The 17,185-nt window shown below is 37.0% G+C and overlaps 2 protein-coding genes across 3 annotated transcripts in view; one reads left to right on the top strand and one right to left on the bottom strand.

The window, feature by feature from the left end:
* Window positions 1-17,185, top strand: part of GTF2F2 (general transcription factor IIF subunit 2) — a 198,919-nt gene that overhangs the window by 61,065 nt on the left and 120,669 nt on the right. For both annotated transcript variants that reach the window (XM_079778843.1, XM_079778842.1), the window contains exon 5: window positions 16,591-16,672. In XM_079778843.1, coding sequence (XP_079634969.1) covers window positions 16,591-16,672 — 82 coding nt within the window. The remainder of the gene's footprint in view (window positions 1-16,590; window positions 16,673-17,185) is intronic.
* On the bottom strand, window positions 622-7,098 carry KCTD4 (potassium channel tetramerization domain containing 4). Its single transcript, XM_079778841.1, has one exon. It carries the CDS (start codon window positions 2,703-2,705, stop codon window positions 1,926-1,928), a length of 780 nt encoding a protein of 259 aa, XP_079634967.1. The 5' UTR covers window positions 2,706-7,098; the 3' UTR covers window positions 622-1,925.

Below are 17,185 nucleotides of genomic sequence, written 5' to 3' on the forward strand. Positions count from 1 at the left end.
TCTTTAAGTGGTGGTTTCCATCAACAATAATTTGTTATTACAGTTAAATTCCCATTTGTGAATTGATGCAAAACCTTACTTATAATACTTCAAAGGAGATTTGTTCAGTTTTCTCCTGTTAAAAGATATGTCAGGGCTATTTTTATTATCTGTAATGAAATTCTGTTAGAGAAAATCTTGCTTTGACATTAAATCACTACAATTTTTTTTATTACCAAAGTCCAAATGCCCAAGAAAAGTCAACTCATAAGCTGAGTAGGTATATAAACAGTTCAATTTCTAAACTGCTAAAGTAGATTTCACTATTTTTCCTATTTTCATAGTTCCTTTAAATCCTCATTTAAAAGTACATTAAATTTTCAAGTACATAAGAGAAAAGTTGATGTTTTTGTTGAAGCATTTTCTTTCTTGTTATACATAAAATTAATTGTATGGTTGATGTGAAGTGTATTGTGGTTTTTTTTAATGTGGATTTTTTTAAATGACTTCTTTATATAATAGATTTTAAAATATTTCTCCTAGTATGTACAGCCACCTTTTGTGTTATCTTAAATGTTGTAACTGGAAGTAATATTAGTTTTGTTGCTAATTCTAATTTTACATGTGTAAGCCAACTTTTGGCACATATGCTAATTTATGTAATCTCAGTAAAGATTTTCAGAAATATCTTGTTAATATTTATTGAAAAATTAAGATTTAATTGCAAGTTTTAATAGTTAAATTTGAAAGGAGCAAATTTAAGATATAATTTATTCTTAGAATACAAAGTAAATAAGTGGCATAGAAATGACTAGCTGTTATTTGGTAGGGAAAAATGCACTCACATTTAAAGGTGAGTTTCTACATTATTTCATTGAGGTAGCTGTATATAAAACTTAATTTAAAAAAACAGCTTCTTAGTTAGCATGAAGTACAAAAATTAAACACAACTCAGTTAATAAGAATAATGTGTAGTGATGTTCATTTAATATTGTTGAGCTTGAAAAATGAATAGATAAGGTGATTCTGAAAATGAACTCCTGCCTGTATTATTCTAATACCATACTCTGTTGAGATGAAGTTATTTGTGCTGTGTTGGAGCTCAGCCTGCAAAGAAGTAAATTTGCTGATTTTTGTCACTTGCAAGACCATCCAGTTACTAGCCTGCCAGTTCATTACACCCGTGCATAATATTGTGTAAAATCATCAAGTGGTACTATTTGTTTTAAAGTGACACGTGTAACTTTTTATTATAATGAATTAATGCAAGCAAAGAAGCTAGTAGTGCTTTTATTTTTATTTTTTATTTTCAGCAAGCAGTTTTCTAGGAATTTTCAGCAATATATCAATTCAGCTATAATTCAAGTATTTAATACAGAAATTATAAATAAGCTTTTGGTGCCTACCATTAAAAATTAAATCAATAGCTTTAATGCCTTCTTACACTCTTTTTGGTTTCACTATGCTCTGTTTTAATAAATCTGCATATCTGTTTTTCTCTCAATGGTTAATTTTACCAGTTCAGTTTCTTTGTAGATTTTTGCCATAAGTAAAAAGGATTTTAAATCTGTAGCCCCTTCAAATATTTTATTACCATTTACTTAAATGAATGATAATTTACATACTTGTTTATTATAGAAGTACCCAAGACATTTTGATTAAAAGACAGCTTAAGGAAAAATAAACAAATACAGGCATTCAGTCTTTATTTACAATATGTAGAAGATCACTGTTTACATTTTAAGTTAAGAGTCTGATCAGCAGGAAACCCTAGAGAAGGACATTTTTAGCAATAGAATTTACATACCGTTAGCTCACAGTATTTGATTAGCGGCAGGGCTCTCAGTACAGAGCTAGCTAGGCACATTATTTGGGATGCCTTTATGCTGTGGTTTTCCGAAGCTTGCTGGCTGCATGCTTGTTGCCTTTGTTCGTGACACAGGTAATTACTTGATAAAATGAAGTGCATCGCTGTGAACAATTGACCCTTTGGAACAGTCCAGGTTGGTCAGCAGTCTGAAACCACACTTTAATGCCATCATTATAGCCTCAAACTTAAGAGTTTCCAAGGTACAGACAAAGGTGTTGTCTTCCTTTAGTACAAGTCGAGTGCCATTTTCAGACTTTATGAAGTATTTAAATTGAATGATATTTGACGATATTGAAAACTCCTCTGGAAAACCATCCAGCCTGCTTTTGGACACCAGAACAATGCGAGATTTGATTTTTGATATGAAGTCAGGAGCATTACAGAAGATTCTGAGTCCTTGTGAGCGATCATGGTTATCTGTTATTTCCAAGAAAGTAGTCTCTCTGGATGTCAGCTGTTCTTTCTCCCACCTGGATTTCACTTCCTCTGCCAGTCCCTTGAGCTGAAAGAATTCTGCTTCTTGTGCGAGAAGTTGATTTTCTCGAAACCCTTCGGGCAGTAGAAGTTCTCCATTTCGTAGGAAGTTTAGGACGTGCCTGAAGAGGAGCCCATCCCTGTCTATGAAATAATGGCCATCAGCATCAAACGGGCAGAGGATTTTCCCATTTACTATTCCTTCAAGGAAAGTGTCGGGGTACTTGGTCAGTGTTTGCTTTTGAGTAATGTATAAATATCCACCCACGTTGAGGGTCATCAGTGAAGATTTGCAGTTCTTTCCTTGGTCAGCATCTTCCAGGCTGTTGTGTTTCCCTTCATATTCCTTTTCCTTATCTCTTCTGTTTATTTTACACTCCATTTTGGAAAATGCTATTTCAGCTTGTTCTTCTTGGATTTGAAATTTTTACAAAAACTGCCTCACAAACACGCCTTTACTCAGCTGCAGCCTGGTGATGGAATGGAAGTGCTGGCAGCATCGCCTGCTCTGTCAGCTCGGTTTTGCAGTAGGTGGCGCATCAGCTATGTATGCAGGAGCTCTCTGGAGTAAGACGAGGGAAAAAAAGATAATTTGCATTTAACTGTATCAGGGAAGGAATTGGTTGTGAAAAGATTTTCACGTATATTCTTTGAAGTAATAAAAGTTACTCAGAATAAATTGAATTTTCTCTTGGCAGTTAAGCAATTATAATTGTTTAATTCTCCAGCTAAGTGTGAGTTTTTAATCCATTTCTAAATGTCTACTAAGATATTACTTAATAAGACAGGCTCTTCATATTGAATAATATTGTCATCTTCTGGAGAGTACTGTATATTGAATTAGTCTCATTTTTTAATAGTAAATTATAAAGAGAAAACCTAAAGAGAAAGGAACTAGGTATATACGATTTTCTCTTATATAAAAAGCCACACATTTCACAGTGGTGTAGTCATTTAAGAAACCCAAATGAGAACATTTAAACCTGTTATTTGTGACATTGCACTTGAATTTAATTGTATTTGTATGTGATTCTGGTTTTGGGATCTTTAGCAAGTGAGAAGACTTTTTTAAATATCTGTTTTTTTTACCCTAAAAGTAAAAAATTAAATATATTAGCCTTTGCAGTAATCATTTACATGTTTTTTTGGTTAATATTTTCTATAGAATATGTATAAGCTTGTTTCATCCTAAACCTGCTTCAGTGCTGAACAAAAGACTTGGGCTGATGTAGAAAATATAACTGTGTGTGTGCACGCGCACACTTGTGCTTGTGAAGACAAAAGACAAATTCAAAATACCTACTATAAAATAGTGACATGGGAAAGTTGATTTTTGTTGTTGTTTTCAGTGTTCGCAAAGGATGGAGAGAAGGACCATAACCTAGGCTTTTGTTTTTTAATTTGGGAACTGGAATGACATGTGAGTGTTCCTTCTTCCCCTATAACTTGCCTTCCAATGCATTTTAGGGATCTGAGCTTTCAGTTCTAGAATTTAAAGGCCCATGAGAAGTATGAACATTGTTCCCAATACACTATAATTTGACTGGTCTGACTGCTAAATTATTCTGGGGAACTACATTGTTTTCAGAATCATAGGACTAGATTTTATATTACATTGATTTATATTTATTTTACATTAAAATAGACATTTTTAAATTCTTCAACAGTATGTTGATAGAAATATTGGAGCAGATTCTTCTTAACATGCTTATCTCACATGTTCTCTAAACAATGTTAGATTTCTCAGTCATAAAATAATTATATTAGCCCTGGCCAGTAAGGCTGTTGATTGCAGGAGACAGAGGGGGGAGGGGAGAAGAGGGAGAAGGAGAATAAGAGAGAGAGAGAGAGAGAGGGAGAGAGAGAGAGATTCCCCCCCCCCCCCCCCCCCCCACTCCGCACAAGCCCCAACCAGGGCTGGGAATCCAACCAGCAACACTTCTGTGTGTGGGCTGACATTCAAACCATTGAGCAACACTGGCTGGGCCATTATGAAGATTTTGAATTTAACATTTATATGTCATTGAGATTATCAAAAGCCCATTGAAATTAGACTAGAAATCTAAAACAGAACATTTTTTAGGGCTGGTTATTGCTTAGAGACCATGAGATTTAACCTCTTCGTTTTACCAAAGACACAATTGCATTCCAGAGAATTTTAAGTGTTTTATCTAGAACTTTATAGCTTGTTAATGGCCAACACTAAGTACTAAAGCTTCCTCTCAGTCCTGTCTCATTTAAGAAGAGTTTGCTGTTATATTCAGACAATTTCACGTGTGTTGACTTTTTTTTTTTTTTTTGAATCAAGTCTTCTTTTTAAGACATAGTGAATAGATTGGAATTTTTAGTACAACTTTGGAAATATTTTCATGGAATTCTTATGTTCATCATCACTGCACACGAGTAGCACCATATAATGGCAGAATCAACCAAAGTTCTTTTCATGAATGTTATGCGACATCAGAATCAATAGAACATAACTGTAGTATAGTGATAGAGACTGTGCTGGTATTTTCTTTGTATGTTTAAAGTGATGTAGTCAAATACTATGTGAGGCTGGATCTGCTTCCTTTCACCCTGTTATTGGAAATGAAACTAGTGCTGCTAGAGGATGGGCTTCCATGGGGTGGGAAGGTGAGGCAGCAGAAGTTGAATTTCTGACCTCTTCGGTCCTCACTCCAGGACACCTTACATTTGCTAACTTGCTCCCTTCTGGTTTCGGATGCCTGTTTTTAAAACTACTGATGCTTGCTTTTGTTTTTGTTGCTTGTTTTGACAGACTAAACTATCCCATCAGGTGCCTCTATCCAGTGGTCACTTTTTCTCACTCTAGTGTTCTTGGCTTCCGCAAACTTGACGTGTATGATTTGTTTGCCACCTGTGGCTTGGCAACAGTAGTGTAATGGAAACGTTGTCTTCAGTGCCTGACTAGGATCTGATATGAAACTATAGGACTCTTATTCTGTGTCCTGTTGTCCCCACTTGCAGTCTTAAAAATGAAAAATGGCACACAGTAGGCCGTTTTGCATGTAACTTCATTGCAAAGTGGCACACAGTAGGCCCCACCTTACCCTCATCACTCCATGTTATACCATTAAAACAAGAAGATTGAGGTTTACAGAATTGCAGGGGGTTGTTCATCATTGCTGCCTATTGTGGTCCACATGCCCCTTAGGAGAAAGCACCTTGGTTGTTTGTTGTTTTTCAGTCTATTCCAAACTTATATTTACTTGCTTGGGGCATGTAGGGTAGGGGAAGCTTGTCCTAGGTAATGTCAATCAGGTCATAACTATGAAAATGGTGTTTCAGGACCAAAGCTAATGGAAATATCCATGGTTTATGTGACCACATTTCTCTGCCTTACTGTAGATACAAACTGGAATTAAGCAGATCAGTAGATTAAGCAGAAGAGCTTACCCACACATCAATGATTAGCTCACTTAGTTCCACTAGACTTGAGAGTTTCATCTGCTTTGCAGACAGTTTTATTGGAGTTAGATTACCTCTGTCTTAGACATCTGTAAATCACACATATACAGGGCTCTTTAGCCAATTTTGAGGGTTTAAACAAAGCCATTGTCGTCAGGTTCTTGATATGAGTATATCCATTGGTTAGGCCCAATTCCTACCCAAATTCTAGCTAAACCTTTCAGTATATAGTGATGCTAATTGTTCACTGTCTGCATTAGGCAAAACTTATTCTAGGCCAGTTGGAGTCATTCCCATCTTATCTACCAATTCCTGACAGGAAATGATGTCATTGCATTACCATAATTCAATATGAGGAACATTCATTTTGATCCTCAGCTATGACTATTTCACTTTAGCGTCTTCTGTTAAAAAAATAAAAATAGCTTGACTGCTGTGGCTCAGTGGATGAGCATCAACCCATGAACCAGGAGGTCAGGTTTTGATTCCCGGTCAGGGCACATGCCTGGGTTGTGGGCTCGATCCCCAGTGCGGGCCTTGCAGGAGACAGCTGATCAGTGATTCTCTCTCATCATTATTGTTTCTATCTCTCCCTCTTCCTTCCTCTCTGAAATCAATAAAAACATTTAAAAATAAAAATAAATTGTACAGTATAGTATATTAACATTTTTAAAGAATCAAGAATTTAATTCATTTTAATAAAAATCTACTTAAGTGTCCAGACTTTTGTTTTGTTTTGAAATATAAATTCATCTACATTAGATGTTGTCTGGTACCGGGATTGTACTAATACAAGTGCATACTACCTCACCTACCTTCTATTGCTGATTAATCAGTGTCTAAGTAACTATGCAGATTACTTGTATACTGGGTTTCACTGGATATAACCTTTGGCTAGAAGGTGATGTGGATGGGTGGTTCCAGTCAGCTGAATACACTTGTAAATGTTTTACAGTGTCAAACTGGGTCTTCAAAGAAGCCCAGGAAACTTTGCTACGCCAGCAAATTTTTAGCCTCTTTTGAGGAGTTAGAGAAGAATAAAGCGCTGTGTATCAGAAAGTGCACAAATAAAAATGACAAACTAAATGAGAAATTCAGGCAAAATTCTATCCATATTTCTTTGTGTTTCATTACAGAGGTCATCTTGAAAACAATTTACAAATCATATTAACTAATGTTTTAAATGTACTTTGGGAGCTGAGTGTTTCAGGGAAACCTATGTTTTATAATTCTGTAAGCAGGAGTCATTCAAGTTTTTTTAAATGAGTTTTCTCTTTTTTGAAGTGTATCCTATGGTTATTATTCACTAGAAAATCTTATTGTAATCAGATAAGCAAAGCACTGCTATAAACCATCAAGTGAACTTTGAAATTGTATTGAACTCATTTATATATTGCTATTTGGCAAAACAGAATTTTGCATTCTCTTTGAAAAGATGTTATAAATTAATTAGAGGCCGGGTGCACAAAATTCGTGCGGGGGCGGGGGGGGGGGGGTGTCCCTCAGCCCCGCCTGCACCCTCTCGCAGTCCGGGAGCCCTCGGGGAATGTCGGACTGACGCCACCACCACTGCGTTCGACAGCCCTGAGCCCAGATTCTGGCTGAGCAGCGCTCCCCCTATGGGAGCACACTGACCACCAGGGGGCAGCTCCTACGTTGAGCGTCTGCCCCCTGGTGGTCAGTGCGTGTCATAGCGACCAGTCGTTCTGCTCTTCGGTTGATTAGCATATTAGCTTTCTATTATAGAGGATAACCATTATCTACATTCTCAAAATGAGGTATATGACTTAAACTTATGAAAGTAATATTACTTTGAAATCAGTGACCAAACAGGTCTCTTCTCCCAAATGCTGTCCCCTACCATGTTCCTTCTATTGTCCTCTTATCTTTAGATCATCTTGTGTCTTTAGAAGTGAGATGGTGTAGAGGAGAGAGAAGGGGGCCTGAATAGCAGAACAAGATATGATAGTTCATAGGAGCAAATGCAGTTTCTTATTCATAGAGAGTAGAGTGATTGGGAATTAGGAATGGAGAACTTTATTATATTGCACATTTTGACATTTAACATTTCTGAAACATTAAGCATTTCAGGTATATGTTAAAATTATTGGCTTATAAAAGTTTCATGGCAGTATTTTGTCTTCCTTTAGTGACACATAAAAATGGTGAATATTACAATTGACAGTATCTTAGATTTGATGAAATATTTGATCAGCACTATGAGTTATTACTCCATAAAATAAAACTAACAGAGATATAGGCAGAGGGAAAGTGAGAAGGGGTGGTGCATATTAAATTATCTAGGGAGGTTATAAAAATACCACTTCCTCTTGCCCTCACAATGCAGTTAGAGAATAATCTCTGGGAGTGAGCCTCTGCAGTTGATTCTAATGGTCAAACAGAGTCGAAGGACTATTTTATAAAAGACAGTGAGCTCAGGAAAGGGAACTTATCTCAAAGGAGTTCTTGATGGGGACATAATTTCTACCCTATTATTTGTGAGGGCCACTTACTATTAAAATATCATAAAAATCATAAAGAACTAAACTAGTGTATAGTATTACTACTGTCACTAATTAAACATGATGAAGAAAACAGGATGAAATTAATAAAACTTGGATCATAATCAGTGATTTTAAAACGTCAGTGATTGCCTATAAGTATTTCATTAATAATATTCATAATATTAATAATAATAATAATATCCCTCAACTATGTTGTAATCTTTCTAAGCACGGTGTCTGTGTTTTGTTTTGTTTTTTCCTCTGTGCCCCTCATCACAGGTAGCACAGTTTTTGGCACTATTTAACTAAAATATAGCACTATAGTGAGAGTCTTTTCTCTGGGAGACTTAATCTTTCCTGGAAGGATTTGTTTTTTTCTATTTAATCACTTTTTCTGTTGTTTTTAAATTCTTTCTCATTTCAAGTGCTGCAGCCAAAGCTGGATTGCAACCTTTGATGAAGATCTGAATAAAACAAACTATTACAGTACTATGATTTCCCTGCCCTTTTGCATTTATTATTATACTAGAGGCCTGGTACACGAAAATTTGTGCACTCCACGGGGTCCCTCAACCTAGCCTGCTCCCCGGGGGATTGGGCCTAAGCTGGCAGTCAGACATCCCTCTTGCAGCCTGGGAGCCCTCAGGGGATGTCCAGCTGATGGTTTAGCCCCACAGGGAACGGGCCTAAAACCACAATAGGACATCCTTAGTGCTGCCGAGGAAGCTGGAGAGGCTCCCACCACTGCCACTGTGCTCACAGCTGTCAGCCCAGCTTGTGGCTGAGCAGAGCTCCCCCTGTGGGAGCGCACTGACCACCAGGGGGAAGCTCCTGCATTGAGCATCTGCCCCCTGGTGGTCAGTACATATCATAGCAACAGGTTGTTCCTGGTCATTCTGCTGTTAGGGTCAATTTGCATATTAACCTTTTATTATGTAGGATTACAGCATTCATATCTTTTATAAAGCTGTATTTTATTTATTAAGTTGCCTCTTATTCATTAAAGCAACTTTGAGATTAGAGATTATGATTATTTATACAACAACATAACATCATGTCCATATCTGTAGTTAAGAGCTTTTTATATTGGATTAAGTAAGTATACGTGTGGTGTAACAAGCGAAAAGGAGACTAGCATGAAGTATAGGAGGAATTATAACTTATGAACTTGCTTTGAAAGTATTAAAATAGACAAATGTTTGTTTTTAAAATGCTCAGTCACTAAGTTATTTCTTTTATCAGAAGTCTGTTATGGTTTCTATAGAACAAACTCTACATACTTATGGCCACTGCCTTTGATTTTGTACCATGGCTAACCACTTTCCTTTCTATTCCTAGGCAATCAGTTTTGTAATTCATAGGTACCCTTTGATCAGCACTACAACATCCCTTTCTTTCTCCCAGTCTGTAGGGGAAAAGTTGAAGAGTAGTAACTGTGAGGGAAGAAGTTGAAATTTTTTCTAAATTCTAAATATAGTTCTCAAAATAGGTTACAATATTCGGTTTAAAATTAGGAATTCCCAGGGCATTAGGCATATTTGTAATTTGAATATTACTATAAGAAAACATATTACATTAACAGATAACTTTTGGGAATATTTATATGACTGCTAATTTGTTACTTTTGAAGTGAATAATCAAATCCTAACTCTGTAAGTTTACTGAAATCTGAGCATGATCTTTTACTCCTAAAATTTCTGAAGGTTAAGTAGAGATTAGAGAATCAATTCACAAATTTGAATAAAGATTTCCTCTTAATTTAAAGGGACTGCAAGTTTGCCTAACTGGCTTGTTAAGATGCCAAGTAGCTTCTTACCTGTGAATCACAGGCAAAATCTTCTAGGAAAAGATTTTAAAAGAGGATAATGGCAGCTACTAGGAATATTGAAAATGATTTACCTTTTAAATGCACCTGCTCTTCATTACTTTTCCAGACAGGGTAGACAGATTTGATATAAGTGTGAATCCAGAAAAGTAGCTTCAGAAGTCTCGTGGATCAGTCCAAAATCTTGGTTACTAGCCCGCTCATCTGTGTTTTAACTTGAGTTGTAAGTACTCTTAAAAGCCTCCACGTTGAACTGGATCCAGAGTGATCTTGTGGAAATGAATGCCTGTAACTTCCTGATGCCTAACATGTTCCTAACATACTGGCTCGAATTACTTACATGCCGATGCTAATAAGCACCCTTCCTGCTTACTTATTACTTTAACTTGTTCAAACTAGGAATGCCCTTAACTTGTAAAAAGTGCCACTTAATTCTCTTGAATTCTTCAACACAGAGTATATCTCCAATTGAGATATAGAGTAGAAAGGTTCAGCTTAGAGCAGAAATTTGTGTATTATCAGGTCTTGGGCAGCTTCTCAACATTTTGTCAGTCTAAGAAATATTTTCTCTAATTTCTACTCAAAGAAAATTTAATTATATCTAGATCTTTTAGAAAGTGTTAGAGCAAACAAAATAAACATTGATGAACTAATAAAACTTTCCCAATTAGATAGGAAGTACAGTTATGTGTTTCTTTTCTTTTTTAAAAAGAGATCTTAGAGATTCCAGTAACTTCATTGCTGAGGCCCAGAGATGTGAAATAATGTCTCCAAAGTAACACTCTGGAGATGACAGCATCAGAACTAGAAGTCTTCAGTTATTTTTATGGGATGTGCTTTGTATACTTAACTTTTTAAAATCTTCCTTCAAATTTTTATAGATAAATAAAACACCATCACCAAAAGTGTGTTCATACTCATTAAGATTCTTTTTGATACAGTTGGCAGAAACCAATTAGTAAAACAATTTAGCAAAAAAGGAGGGGTGGAGGGTTAGGGATAGAATTTAAAAAGGATTTGGAATAGTTCCCAGAATCCAAAGAAGATTTGAACAAATAGCTAAGTCTAGGAAAAGGTAGGAATTGAGCCATTCCAAGACGTTCAGTAGAATGAGCTTAAGTGGCTTCTCTTAAAAGTGGTGTCATGACCACATCATTCCAGTGATTTCTGGTGTGGTCCCTTAGTTTAAAATTTCAAGTGACAGAGAGGCAGAGATGAAAGCCATTGCACACACTGTTCCCACAACCTTCAGTGCCCTTCTGATTTGCCTACCAGTCGAAATCCTATCCATTTTTCAAGGTCCAACACAAACATTGATTTCTCTATCACAGCTCTTTGTGATCCCAGCTAGACATTGTGTGTGTGTGTGTGTGTGTGTGTGTGTGTGTGTGATGTGCGTGTGATTTCCAGTACTCTGTGTGTGTCTTTATCTTATACTCCTTATGCATTAACAAATTCTACTTTATACTAGTACAGTAGAATCCCATACCCATATGGAAGGACCTATACTCAGTTAAACTCAAAGGTAGGGAATCATAAAATGATATTAACATACATTCCTACTGCCTTAAACATTATATCTTAAAACTTATAAATGTACATTTAGTTACCAATGTTCATGTAGATCACTGCTTTCAATATAGTATGCTGATTGAGCATCTGCTTTTTCTTGTGAAAATTAAACCTACAATTGAGTTAGATTTTCAATTTTGGTTTCTTTAAAAAGGAGCAAGTACTTAGGCACTGGGAAACAAATTGAATGAAGAATCTTTCTAGACTTGTTTCTTAGAAGCATCTCCCTGCCCCATACACATAATTAATGGGATTAGTCTATCTAATAAAAGAGTAATACGTAAATTAACCATCACTCCGCTACACCAACAAGCCACGCCCACCAGCCAATCAGGAGCGAGTATGCAAATTAACCCAACCAAGATGGTTGCGACCACTGAGAGAGCAGGAGGTTTGGGTTTCCCCGGCAATGGAGGAAGCCAAGCTTTCCGCACACCCTGGCTGGCCCAGGCCTCCACTCAAGGCTACAAAGTTTCAATTATAGAAAATAAATAAATCCCAACAAAAATGGTGGCAGCCACGGAGCTGGAGAGAGCAGGAGGCTTGAGATGCCCCCGGCAATGAAGGAAGCCAAGCTCCCGCAGCCCTGGCCTGCCTTGGTCTCTGCTCAAGGCTACAAAGTTTCAATTATAGAAGATAAATAAATCCCAGATCCCAGGGCCTCCGCTTGGGTCACTGGGGGGGGGGGGGGGGGCCGGCCTGCAAACCACCACAGGCCCCTCTCCCAGGCCACCCCACGCCCCAAGGGAACCCCACCCTGATCCGGGACACCCTTCAGGGCAAACCAGCTGGCCCCCACCTGTGCACCAGGCCTCTATCCTATCTAATAAAAGAGTAATATGCAAATTAACCATCACTCCAACACAAGATGGCTGCCCCCATGTGGACACAAGATGGCCAGCAAGGGAGGGCAGTTAGGAGGGACCAGGCCTGCAAGGAAGGGCAGTTGGGGGCGATCAAGCCTGCAGGGGAGGGCAGTTAGGGGTGACCAGGCCGGTGAGGAGGGAAGTTGGGGGCGACCGGGCCTGCAGGGAAGGGCAGTTGTGGGGGACCAGGCCTGCAGGGGAGGGCAGTGAGGGGTGACCAGGCCTGCAGGGGAGGGAAGTTAGGGGCAAACAGGCTGGCAGGGGAGCAGTTAGGCATCAATCAGGCTGGCAGGGGAGTGGTTAGGGGGTGATCAGGCTGGCAGGCAGAAGTGGTTAGGGGCAATCAGGCAGGCAGGCAGGTGAGCAGTTGGGAGCCAGCAGTCCTGGATTGTGAGAGGGATGCCCGACTGCCCTCGAGGGGTCCCAGATTGGAGAGGGTGCAGGCTGGGCTGAGGGACACACCCCCAGTGCATGAATTTCGTGCACCGGGCCTCTAGTGTAGTATATAATCAGATTGCATAATTACTAACAGAGCAAAGCTAGCATAAGTGGATTCTAGCATAGTTGGAGCAGAAGTGTGTGTGAGTGCTGGAGATTAACCTGCCACTCAGTAATGCAGAGTAAGCTGTGGGCACCTGTCATATTTAAAAGAGAGGAGTTGAGAGTCTTGGTAATCTGGAAGTGTGTCAGGTGGAAGTTTTTCAAAAGTGCTTCTAGGGTATTATAATGATTTGTATACCTATCTTATCATCCTACTAGACCAGCAGCTCTGAATATATGTTCTGGAAACTGCTGGGGACAGGAGTCCCTGAAACCCTTTCAAGGGGTCTGTGAAATCAAAACTACTTTCATAATAATGCCAAGGCTTTTATGTCTTTTTCACCCTGATTTTCTAAACATTTTTCAGTTTTAGTGTCTAATACGGTAAATATTGGTGGATAAAACCCACATAAATGAAAACTCTTGGTCCTTAATACTTTTTGAGAATATGTGCCACAGACCATTTGTGATTAGCTGTAACAGAATCCACTCCTTGAGGGCAGGAGCCATGTTTCATTTACCTTTGCTATTCTTTATGTGTTTTTGCATTATCTTTTACTTGAAAGGCACTTAGTAAATATCTGATACATGTATGAGCAAAATAATGGATTATTTTTCAAGTATTTATGGTCTTTCAAAATCGTCCAACAAAGTAGTCTCAAGAAAGGGTTCCTATATTTAATAAATATGATCTATAATTAACAGCATTGGTATTCAAATGCTTTAAGTAATTAAATATAATATTTAATACCTTTCCCCTAAAATCTTAAGCAATGTCTTGAGGAAGGAAAGAAGCATGGTTTAGTGGAAAGAATATGAAAACATGTTCCTGTGAAGCTTTAAGGTATATGAAGGCTTTACACTTTGCTTAGTGAGCTGTATCATAAATAAATTGGCTTTTTAAATTTTATTTAAGAGGAGAAGGGAGAAAGGATAACAGTGAACAGAGATGTGACGTTAAGAGCAGCCAATTAATCGGTACAAAGACTTCTCTTTTCCCTTAAGAAGCATTTAAAAGCTATTTTAGATTTAAAGAAAAAGTTATTTTTTTTTGTTTGAAAATGTAATATAATGGTCATAAAACTATGGTTTTGGAAAGTGAATTTTATTGCTTTGTGCGAGTGACCCTGATTAAAGAATAGTGATGAGAGTGGTGGCCATGTTAAAATGGGCCAGGTGCTTTGGACACTTCTTACCTTCCCAGTGTCACATGGAGAATATTGAAACTAGAAATTAAATTAGCCTGTTAACGTGCAGTAATAGATACTACTAAATAGGTGAGGAGCATTCACAGGTGGTATTAGATACCTCTTGTATTCAACATTAATAAACACATGGATCTATACAAATAATTTTTTTTCAGGAACAGTATTCTAGATGTATTTTGTTTTTTAAAAACTATTACTGCCCTGGTTGTTATTGCTCAGTGGTTAGAGTGTTGACCCGCACACCAAAGGGTCTCTGGTTCGATTCCCGGTCAAGGGCATGTACCTACCTGAGTTGCAGGTTCTATCCTCAACCCCTGTTGAAGAGCGTGTCTCTCTCACATTGATGTTTCTCTCGCCCTCACTCCCTTTCACTCTCTCTACAAATAAATGGAAAAAAATATCCTTGGGTGAGGAGTAACAAAAAAAAGGATTAATATGTGTTTTAATAGTGTACTTTTCTAATACATTTATGATACTTTATACATTGAAATTTCCCCAAATCTTGTTATTGTTAAGTTGGTTTTCTAGATAGAACTTCCAGCTTCAGTGAGAAGCAAACTTGAATATAAGATTTGTTTTTGTTTTAAGAAAATTGAAATTCTAATCTTATTAAATCCATTAATAGGAAAATTTTTAAATGTTTTAAATTTAATATAAAATAATTAATAAAATAATTAGGGGCTTATTATTTCCTTGCTGGCATACTTTGATGTAAGGTAGGCATTTCTCATCATTGCTCTTTTTGTCATCTGACAGGTTGTTCTTGAGATTTGTTGCGTATGTTGCACTGATGGACTTTTGAACCATTGAATTACATAGTGTGCTCACAATTATTGCATATGGGCTACAACAGGGAGTCTCCTGGATTTTGAAGATAAAATTAAGAAAGGTCATCACCCTATGGGAGTTTTTCTAGTATAAATCTTGTAAGTGCGGTTCTGTCTGCACTTTACAGTTTGGTCAGTTTATCTCTCTCCCCCAGGGAACTGCATGTTTCCTGAAGATAGTACTGTGTCTTAATCATCTTTGATTCCACAATGCCTAGATGGTGCCCTTCACATAGTAGGCATTTAGTTAATGTTAGAGTAGTGCATAAAGTCATTCAACCTGAAGAGCTGAATCATAAATGCATAGCTGATGAGCCAAAGGATTTCCTGATTCTCTTCTCAAAACCTGGGTGAATTCTCACAGAAATATGACTGAGCCATAACTTTTTCTAACTATAGTCATATATTTTCAGGCTGTAGCAAAGCTTAGACTCTCATGGGATAGTCATATATTATCAAATAAGATACAGTATTTTAAGTGACTTTACCACAATGCTTGGTGCCTAGTAGGCACACAGTAGTGCTAACTTTTGTTTCCTTTTTCTGTTTCTCTTGAATTTTGTATGAGGGTCACCAAGAAAAATCTTTCTAATGGTAGGAAAAATTGTCCTTCTGTTTGGAAAGTTATTCATAGCACTTCAGCGTCTAGTTTGGACACACCCAAATTAATGATTCTGCTGGAAAGAGAAGTCAGAGCAACTGGCAGGCAGAACTGGTACATAGAATGACCTAGACAATGGACCTGCCCAGTTTCACAATATTTTCTAGGCTGGCTGTTCAAGTCACTGTATATTCTAGGATTTTATTTACATATATATGGATGTGTACACATGCCCGTATATATTCAATTTTTAAAATTTTATGTCCTTTTAAGCTATTCTCTTGAGGAAGAGCTAAGTGCATAAAAGCTATTTTATTGGCAAGGAGTTGCAGCAGCCCAATAAATAAACCTGACAGGAGCCTGTTTTTTTACTAGCCAAGAATAAAGTTTTTCTCTATTATGACCAATGACTCTACTATAAACTTTAAAATATTCATTTTGAAAAAAATGAACAAGATAGAAACAGACTCATAGATACAGAGAACAGACTGACAGTTAACAGAGGAAAATGGGGTGGGGAGGATGGTGAAACAGGTGAAGAGATTAAGAAATACAAATTGGTAGTTACAGAATAGTCACAGAGATGTAAATTACAGCATAGGGAATATAGTCAATAATATAGTAAGAGCTATGTATGAGGTCAGGTGGGTACTAGACTTATCGGGGGTATCACTTCATGAATTATATAAATGTCTAACCACTATACTGTATACCTGACACTATTACAGAATAATACTGAATGTAAACTGTAATTTTAAAATATATTCCTTTTGTTTCTTTGATTTTTATTATTTCTTTTATTTTATTATTACTGTGGGTAATGTGTCAGAATACAATCTTGAATATGATAAATGTTAACTCTGATACATTTGTTATTTTTTTCTTTCCATTCAAGATAAGCTTTCATTGGAAGGAATAGTGGTACAAAGAGCTGAATGCCGACCTGCTGCAAGTGAAAACTACATGAGATTAAAGAGGTTGGTGTCTTTTAACTTTAAAATAATACCTGATATTTCCTTTTAGGGATTGAAATGCATATGTTAGATTGCCTATTGACTACAACTATGGTTATAATTGAAAGGGTTTTCAAAAGCTGTTTGGTTTTAAAACCAAGTAAGAACAAACTTCCAGTTATAAAATAAGTCATAGGGAGGTAGTTTACAGCAGGGTGACTACATTTAATAATACTTTATTGCATATTTGAAAGTTGCTAAGAGAGTAGATCTTAAAAATTCTCATCATAAGAAAAAATGTTTTGTAACCATGTATGGTAACTAATGTTAACTACACTTATTGTGGTGATCATTTTGCAATGTATATGATTATCAAGTCATTATGTTGAACAACTAATACTACACCTAAAAATATAATGTTATATGTCATTTATACTTCAGTTTTTAAAAACCCCAGGTAAGAGTTTCTTTGGCAAGGGAATTTTCAGAACATGGGTTGTTTATTTGTGGTATTTTAAGATACTGTGTATTATAACA

This window comes from Cnephaeus nilssonii (genome assembly GCF_951640355.1).
Source record: "Cnephaeus nilssonii genome assembly, chromosome: 8".
In the NCBI taxonomy this organism is placed as follows: domain Eukaryota; kingdom Metazoa; phylum Chordata; class Mammalia; order Chiroptera; family Vespertilionidae; genus Cnephaeus; species Cnephaeus nilssonii.

Bases quoted from the DNA above. Each gene is read 5' to 3' on its own strand.
- KCTD4 (XM_079778841.1), bottom strand. From the start codon at position 2,705: ATGGAGTGTAAAATAAACAGAAGAGATAAGGAAAAGGAATATGAAGGG.